Raw genomic sequence first — 8,850 nt, forward strand, 5'->3', positions numbered from 1 at the left:
CTGCACCTCACAAGGGCAGTCTGTGGATAGACCACTGAAGGGGCTAAGGCTGAAAGCAGAGCTGTGGGAACTCTGCAAGTCCCCTCCTGGGGAAAGAGCTGGGGTTAGAGGACGTGTGTCCCTTTTTAAGGTAGGAACCATTCAGTGCTTCTGGGCTCCTTCAGTGCCCTGCCTCAGAGAGTTTTCTGCTTCTCTCTCCATGAACTGCGTGACTCTGCTCTGTCTCATGCCACACACACTGCAGATCCCTGCTGCCAGTGCATGTTTTACTAATGCTACAGCTAGTCCTGTCATAGGCTATTCTTTGACACTACCACTTCTTAACGTAAGTTACTGTGGGACTACCTAGGAGCTGGAAAAATATGAAATCGTGCAGTAGGATCTGCATGACAGATTAAAATGCATTTAAAATTAACATTGTTGTTACATTAAACTTAAAGGGAAATTATCAGATGAAAAAAGAAAAAAAAATAATTAAAGGGGTCTCCAGCCATCTGTGACTATTAAGTGAATAGAATATTTATAGCAGTTCCAGTTGTTTTCAGCCCATTACAAACCAACCCTGTGTGCTAAGCTTTTATGCAACTTCATAAGCAAGAGTAAATTAATTTTTAAAACCTATTGCCTGATGATTTTAAAGCAAAATCCTCCCTTTCTTCAATACTTTATCATCACCTGACAAATAGTCTTTAATAATTCATGCAGACATACTCCTCCACTGATTTGTTCCTTTCTAGAGATACCTTTGCACCTTTTGGTTTGTACATTTAGAAATGCTATACCACCTTAAAGTGGATATTAAAAGCTAAATGCAAGTCTTGAGGCATTTTTGTAGACATACAAGTTCAGAGAAAGTTCCACTCAATGCAGTGGAGCTGTTCCAGATTTCAGCTGGAGAAAAACAGGATGACAGTTTCAAAAGAGTTAATTTTCTCTTCTTAGGAAAGAAAGTATTTTAAGCAGAAAATAAAACCTTTCAAAGAGGTAACAGGTTCATTAACTTCACAAAGCCTAGTAAAAAATGCTTCAAACTCCAAAGCAAGTTATAAATTCTTTAAAACAGTAAAAATGCCAAGCAAGTGAATCTTCCTACCTTTGATCTGTATGAAGACCAGGGCTAGTATTGATATCCATAGTGGTATTCGTGTCCCACCACCTTTACCCATCTTCTGGAGGTCCAGTAGAAACCACTGAACAACCTGCCTCTGAGGAAATACCTGTCTGTTCCCAACTCTTATATAGTGAGAGAGTAGAAGTTGGCTCAGTTCCCAGATTGTTTCACAAGGCTCTTAAAAGGTGGGGCTTCAGACATTTTCGTTTTCTTTTGCAGGTGCAGAGGTAAATAGAGGATGCTCTGACTTTCCCTCAGCTATTTACACTCTAGGAGGAGTCTTCTTTCCACATTTTTGATGAAATGTCATGAAGTGAGCAAGAAGAATTTTTGCTTAGGCTTAGTCTTCCCAAATTTTTGTTTCTTGTGGGATAAACAAAATTTAAGAGACTTTTGAGCAGGAAGTTAGTTTGAGTGAATTGCTGCTTCTTTTTTTTCTTTTTTTTTTTTTTTTTTTTTTTTTTTTTAGGGCAAGTGATGATAATTAGCTTCTCAAAAAACTCCAAAGAAGTCCCACCTGATACAAATTTTTTTAAATGAGTTTACATCTGCCTGTGTAGCTACTTTGCTTGTGAGAATGAAAAAATCAAATGCTATTTAAGGTCAGCAGTTATCCCACTGGCCAAGCACAACACAGGTGTACACAATGAACAACCCTTCTGTGTTAGCAAGTCAGTAATATGGCCTTTTCCTTGAGGGTCTCCTCTTCTCATATGGGCGACTTTAGGGTTATTTCAGCTGTTTTCCTTCTAACATGATTTCACCATTAAAAATTAGTTGAATTCTACCTATGATTAAAAAAAAATCCATGTGATTTCTAGCCCTAGAGATATTAAAGGACAGATATGCAAGAATATTTTCTGGAATATTCCTTATCTTAGGAGCAATGAGGGAGTGAAGAATGCTTTTTGAGTATGTTAAAATAGTTATTTACAGCTATAGCACTTTGGGAAATTAACCTTTTATAGTGTTTTACCCTGGGGTGTAGAGGAACACAGTCTTTCACTAAGAGAGCAGATCCCATAATCCCACATGGGTTCAAACAGTTCCTGCAAGGAAGAAGGTACTGGTATAGTCTCCATATTCTTTGGAGTCATAACAATGCTCAAAATGGAATGAAGTTTAGCTGTTATGGAGGGATGTTAGATGTGCATTGAAAAGGTAGTGAAGTACTCACTTAGGTTTCCTAGGAATACTGTCCAATTTCCATCACTAGGTTAGTAAAACACCTACATGAGAATGGTCTAAGTGCCGTTGATAGTGCTCTGGGGCAAGAGAATAGACTAAATATCCATTTGAAATTCTCTCAAATATTATTTTATATTATGTTTTTTGAAAAATTATCATGGAATCATAGAATTGTAGAATGGTTTGTGTTGGAAGGGACCTTCAAGATCACCCGGTTCCAACCCCCTGCCATGGACAGGGACACCTTCCACTAGACCAGCTCGCTCAGAGCCCCCTCAAACCTGGTCTTGGACACTTTCAGGGAATGGAGCATCCACAACTTCTCTGGGCAACCTGTTCCCACTCCTCACAGAAAGGATTTTCTTCCTAATATCTAATAAAAATCTAATTTCTGTTAGATTTGAATGAGTAACTTTAACACTAAGAGGGAAATAAAAGGCACAATTTTTACCTAAGCAGCGAAAAAAAGCAAGAAATATGCTGCTTGTCCTGAACATTTTAAAAGTACAACTATTTAAATAAAGGTGACATAACAAAATTGAATTGGAAGTTTTGAGGAAAAGAATCGTTCAGTTTCAGTCATGAGTTATACCTTTGGCAACTTCATGGATGTGTAAGTCTCTAATGGTTAGTATCAAAGTTCCAGGATGAAGATTCAGAAAAAAAAAATTAATGGATTTAAGTCGTATGTAATTAAAGTAATGATAAAATAGTATGGTAAACTCATGTGGGTAACACACATAAGCTTATAAAGAGATTATGTTAGTGAGAAGAAATATATACTTTATGAATCATTGTATTACTTACCACTAAAAATCAAATAATATCAACAGTTGCTATGCTGTGGTTTCATATACATTTCCTGCATGTTCAGGGAAGCACTGTGATCTCTGAGACTTCCCAGTCTGGTCATCACAATTAGTCTGAAACTGGTTTACAGTTCAGTTTAACCCCTTTAATTGAGCTTTAAGGCACCATCAGAAGTGATTTCCTATATCTGTATTTTTGACTGAAATTTTCAAATCTCATATATGTTATGAATCAATTATCCTGACACTACTAGGTGGTTAATTCATTGATTATGACATATGACCTCTGCCATATTAAATTTCTTGTCTTGTGCTATTCCTTCTCAGAAATTATTATAAAATGTATTAAAATGTATGAGACTTGCAAAATTAATCTCAAATATTTATGATAAATTGATTTAGTAGCATTATTAATTATTCAAAGACATAATTCCTCTTCAAGTTGTATTTCACCTTCATTCACTCAATAGACATACACAGGTGACATGGGAGAGTATATTTTAAAAATTAGTTGGGAGTAACATGTCTGATTTCTGTACCTCCTTATGATCAAATCCATATAATTGACTGCATAAATGGAAATATTAATATGTTAGAAGAATTTATTGATGTACCTACTTTTTATTTTTTTTAAACAGAAAAGATAGAAGATTTTGCCATTGCATTTGATCTGAAAACCCTGTAATTTCTTTCTTTAGTTTCTCTTCCTTTTTCACAGGATCATATTCCTACTCTCTGCATCCGAGATATTAAATTGAGTGAAATATTTCAGCAAAAGAGTTGTTAGCATTTCCAGATCCATTCTTTTTAACCTTACATGATCAAATGCTACATGGTGGTGATGCTATTTACACATCTTACTCATGATTTCTGAATCTCCTTCTTCATAAAATAAAATGAGACCATCATATCTTATCTTCAAAGATACCCACTGTAGAATGCAAATAAAATGTGATAGCAAACTTGGTTAACTTTTGGGTGCAATAATGGCTGAAATCAGTGTCTCCATTTATAGTTAAAAAAGACAGAATGATGAACTCAGAGGGACATGCAAAACGTTGTCTAGTCCACCTGGTACCGTACTGGAGTAGGGAGTATTCATTTCAAGGGAAGGAGGAAAACATGTAATTGTCAGGAATTACAGCACTTCCTCTGTGTGAGGGCTAAAATGCAAGTTAAAAAGGCACTGCCTGCTTGACTTTTCTCTGGCTGGTCATTTGGTCACTTCTGATGCCGTGTTTAAGCTCCAGAGTGATGCTGGGACACTTGGCATGGAATTCAGCTGAAGTACCATTCTCATTGTCCCTGAATTTTGACCTGTGCAAATTCAAATGCATTATTTTTCTCGTAAAGCTTCTATGGAAAAGTGAGGTAACTGATCAATTTCAGCTTAAAAGTTGTTCATTAACATTATAGGTGTTCTCTTACTTATGTGAAGATGAAGTACATGTCAATCACCTGCAGTATTTCACAGTATGACACAACATAGTCTATCTAAAGTAAAGCTATATTTAAAGACTAAAAAAGGGATACAACTCCTTTAATGCTCTTTTATAGTCAAACACAGAGCCATTGATCCATTCCTTCCTTTACTTCCAAGTGCTTAGATAGAACTCATTAATTGAAAATCAAATCACATTGTAACTGAGATTTTTAGCCATTTCATTAACATGAGCAGTTCTCCTTCTGTCTTTTAGCGTGTGCATTGTAGAGGTGCAATACATAATGCTTTAACCTCCATTGCAATCTCTATGTTTTACTTCGAAACAAGTAATAGGTAACTTGATATAAAGATCTGTTACTGATCTGTTCATTTCAAAGTTTGAAGTGTCATTTAGAAGAACCCAAGCAAAGTATAACATTTTAAATCAGGCACTAGAGACTGACTAGCTGCAACATAAGAGGCCGGTTAATACCGATAAGATTAGGAAGTAAAAGATACTGAGTATAATATCTCTCATATTATTTAACCATTATCCTCTCGGAAGCAAATCCATCAGAGAACAACTTAGAGTAATGTATTAAGACATTCTCCTTATAGAAAGCTAGTAAAGGTCTGATGCAAAGTTAGTAAAGGAAAAACAGTGTGCACCCTGTACCATGAGAAGTACGAACATGGGGGCCAGAGTAGGGTTTCCATGTTGTCTGAACACGTCCGGGATATCTCTGTGTGTAAAGGGGATAAACACTTAAGCCTCTTTACAGTTTGTAAACACAGACACCACAACCGTGCATGCCAATATTTGCAATTGGTATTATAGACTAAAAATCTGATGTACACACACATACTGGAGGGCATATTTACGTTGTGCAGTGGTGCGTGTTGCAGAGATCCCTCTGCTAGCCGCCGCCAAGGTAAATTCATAGTAGGAAATAGTGTCACTGCATCAGTATGAAGTTGCACCTAAGAGAATTTGCTTTTCTCTGAGGCATTGACACTGCAGCATTGTGTTTGGGATCAGAGCTCTACCTAGACCTATGCAATGCCATAGGGCCACTGCAGCACTGTTTAAAGCCAGCTGAAAGCTGGGATCTGTTATGCAGTGTCTTCGTGACCCAAATCAAAAATCAGTCTTTGAAGCAATTGGTGTTTGCAGGCTCAGAGAAATAAATGTACAACTAGTCAAAAAGTGGGTGAAATGAAGGGCTATGCTGAGCAGTACCTATAAACTCTCAAAGGAACCTGTTGATGATGCACAAGCTCAAAAAAATCTAGGTTAATATACTCTGGTGGACAAAATTATGCTGAATGAAAAATTGTTTGTTTGTTTGTAATAATATAAACTACAGACTGCGTATAAATGGAGATAGACATGTGTATATACTATTACCACTAGCAGGTTTTGTCAGAAGTTCTATTATAAGACCCTTGAGTATATTGCCTTATCTTAAATCAGTAGCAGACATTCTTATTCAAAAAAAAAAGTATGGAGGATATAATTAAATGCATAAAAGCAAGGACAAACATGGAAAAAGAAATAAAATCCTTTGGTGCATGTATTATTCAACACTTAGAGAAATTAACTAAATTTATAGAAGTGGTATAAAAGTTAGCAGAGACCTCTTTAGTATTTCAGTTCAAATATTGCCATTCTCATTAATAATTTAAGATTCTGGTATGTCATCTTCTTGAAGGGAGAGCATATTGCATGGGGATATCTGTGTATGTGTGTTCAATCTCTATTGTGAAGTAACTTTTGAAAGTTACTTTTAAAATTCCTTTTCTGTATTCAGCATTGCAGTTCACGAACTTGGATAATGGTACAGCATGAAGACTTAAACTAATGGAAAATGTTGAACACAATGCAGGGAGGTACAAATTTGCCATAAATTAATTTCATTTGAAAATTTGGCTAAGATTAAAGACTGCTATCCTTTCTATAAGACCTTATTGCAGTAGCAGGGATAAGAATCATAATCTTGTGACTACTGATACATAATCAGTGACTACTGATGCTCACTTATGTAGTTATTAATATGAGACTTTATTGTATTCATAGTTTTTTATCTATGGTTTTATTTTTATTTTAGTAAATTTTAAGGAGAGCTTACTTTATTTTTATAAAGTATTATTAATTTTGCAATGTCAAAACACTAGGAGGTATTGATGTTAAGACCATCAGTGCAGTTTCATTAAATAGTTTTAAATTACATTGATGAAATTTTATGTTTCTTAGAGGGTTCTTGCTTTTTATAGACAGAGCATAGATAATTAATGTTTTTCGTGTTCAATTATTTTTACCTATGTGTCCTAACACTTTGTTACTGTGTGTTATTCAATCCTCACTGAATACAGTCAGCAATTTCCTCACTTACTTTTCTGTGGTGCCCATGACTGGAGTCCCTGAGAAGTTCATCAATAGTGTATTGCTTTTGAAAATATGTTTTTAAGTACTTGGGATATATTATCTTTGTTTTACATATTGCTAAATAAGGTATAGTAATTTCAGGGGCAAGCGGTCTAACACCCCTAGGATTAATTTTCAAAATACTGAACTTTATTTTGTTAGTTGCATGTTTAGTATGCCATGTTCAAGTAGAACTGTGAAGGTCCTACAATTCTGCAGCTGATCTGTTGAAGTGTCCAGCACAGAATCTAGAAGAAAAAAATCATCAAGTGTGAAAATTCCAGTTTAAATAAATTTGTGCAACATTAAAACTATTCAAAATAAGGGAGAATTTGAATCCATTTCGACATGGTGACATCTGTGTGCCACTTTCACTCTGCCGTGGCCAAATTCTCCAGGCAGTGAGAGAGGACTGTGGACAACCATCACGCTGGGAGCGTTGCTCTCATTGAACCTCGAATCCGGGTTCAGCTGCCTGCAGCAGGAGCCTGATGTGCACACAGTCCAGTGGAGAGCAGCAGGATCCAATCAGAGCCTCGGGGTTGTGCAATCCTGCACACGCACAAAGATGGCACGTTGTGACTTCTGATAGCCTGCGGTCCTTGCTCACGTAAGTAACCCTTCCTCGGTGAGTCTGAGCAGGGACAGGAGAACTACTCATGAGAAATTCTCATGGGCTCTGTGTTGTAAGTTATCACAGACCATGGGTTTTAGATATATTCTCTAAATATGCATCATGGAGATGACTAATTGGTCTTGCAGGGTTTGCTAAGCTGAGCTGTCAGACTCCTTATCATTTTGCAGTGCTGAAGTATGATATAAAACAAGAATGCTGTCAAACTTGAGCAGCTAGACTTGTACTGTATTGAACATTCAACACGTCAGTGGATGAATTGTCTTGTTGACCTTTTTATAGTCAGTTTTCGGCTTTATTGATCTGAAAACTATGAAAATCCTTATCTGCTTTGGTCAGTTGCTGCAAATGGCTGAAAACTGGTGTTGCGTGTTCATGTTTTGAAAATAAGAATTGTATGGACTGAACTTTCTTACCATGACCTGAAATGACTTGCAGAGTTAGGGATGAAAAGAAGATTATTCTGCTCTTTTCTGTTGCGATCATCAAGCAAATACTATCCATGGCAGTTTCACTGTCAGTCTTCAGTAGGAGATCGATGTTGTAAGCTGGTAGTGATTGTTGCAGATGATGTCTAATTTTGAGTGTACATCTTCTAACTCTTCACCTCTTTTGAGTGCTAACAACATTTCTTATGAAATGAAAGTAGAGTCTGAACCATTAATAATAAATTGAACAGAGAGAATCACATGTAGATTTCAGATCTGAAACTGATTTTTGTTATCTGCTGATTAGGAAAGTAAGAAGTGACTGTCTATAGTCACGCTAGATGTGACATTCTGAGTGTGGTTAGTTCTAATACATGCTTATGGGCTGATGCCTTTATACAAATTTGGAGTAGAAGAGCTATGATTTCTTTTATACAACACAATAAAGCACAGTTGTCTCGTTTTATATGCTCTTAATAGTTTAGGAATGTTGTTAAAGTTTCTGGGAAGAATTTTGGCTTCTATAGATAGAAAACTGCACTGGATCAATTAAAATAGGCAGTAATGAACATATCAAATGCAGATCTGAACTGAGAAGCTTACAATCTCTATGCAGTGGATGCTGAAGAGATTTGAAGAAAGATTGTCCATTACTGAACTAATTATATGATCATGGAAATGGATGCTAAAATTATTTCTGTAAAAAGCTGACTCCTTTGGATATTGAAGGTGAAGCAGGGTTTCTTATTGAAATTTATCTCAGATTAATATTGACACAAAGGGCTGTTTTCTATTATTAGCCTTATCAATGCAATAACATTTTTGATAGAGA

At 36.2% G+C, this 8,850-nt stretch overlaps 1 protein-coding gene across 1 annotated transcript in view; it reads right to left on the reverse strand.

Moving 5' to 3' along the window:
- LOC118687323 (mucin-5AC-like) overlaps positions 1-1,166 on the reverse strand; it is a 47,629-nt gene extending 46,463 nt beyond the window's left edge. Inside the window, exon 1 of the mRNA XM_036384247.1 lies at positions 1,094-1,166. Within this exon, the coding sequence (XP_036240140.1) occupies positions 1,094-1,166 (73 nt within the window). The remainder of the gene's footprint in view (positions 1-1,093) is intronic.
- Positions 1,167-8,850: the final 7,684 nt, after the last annotated feature.

The sequence above is a fragment of the Molothrus ater genome, chromosome 6, assembly GCF_012460135.2.
Source record: "Molothrus ater isolate BHLD 08-10-18 breed brown headed cowbird chromosome 6, BPBGC_Mater_1.1, whole genome shotgun sequence".
In the NCBI taxonomy this organism is placed as follows: domain Eukaryota; kingdom Metazoa; phylum Chordata; class Aves; order Passeriformes; family Icteridae; genus Molothrus; species Molothrus ater.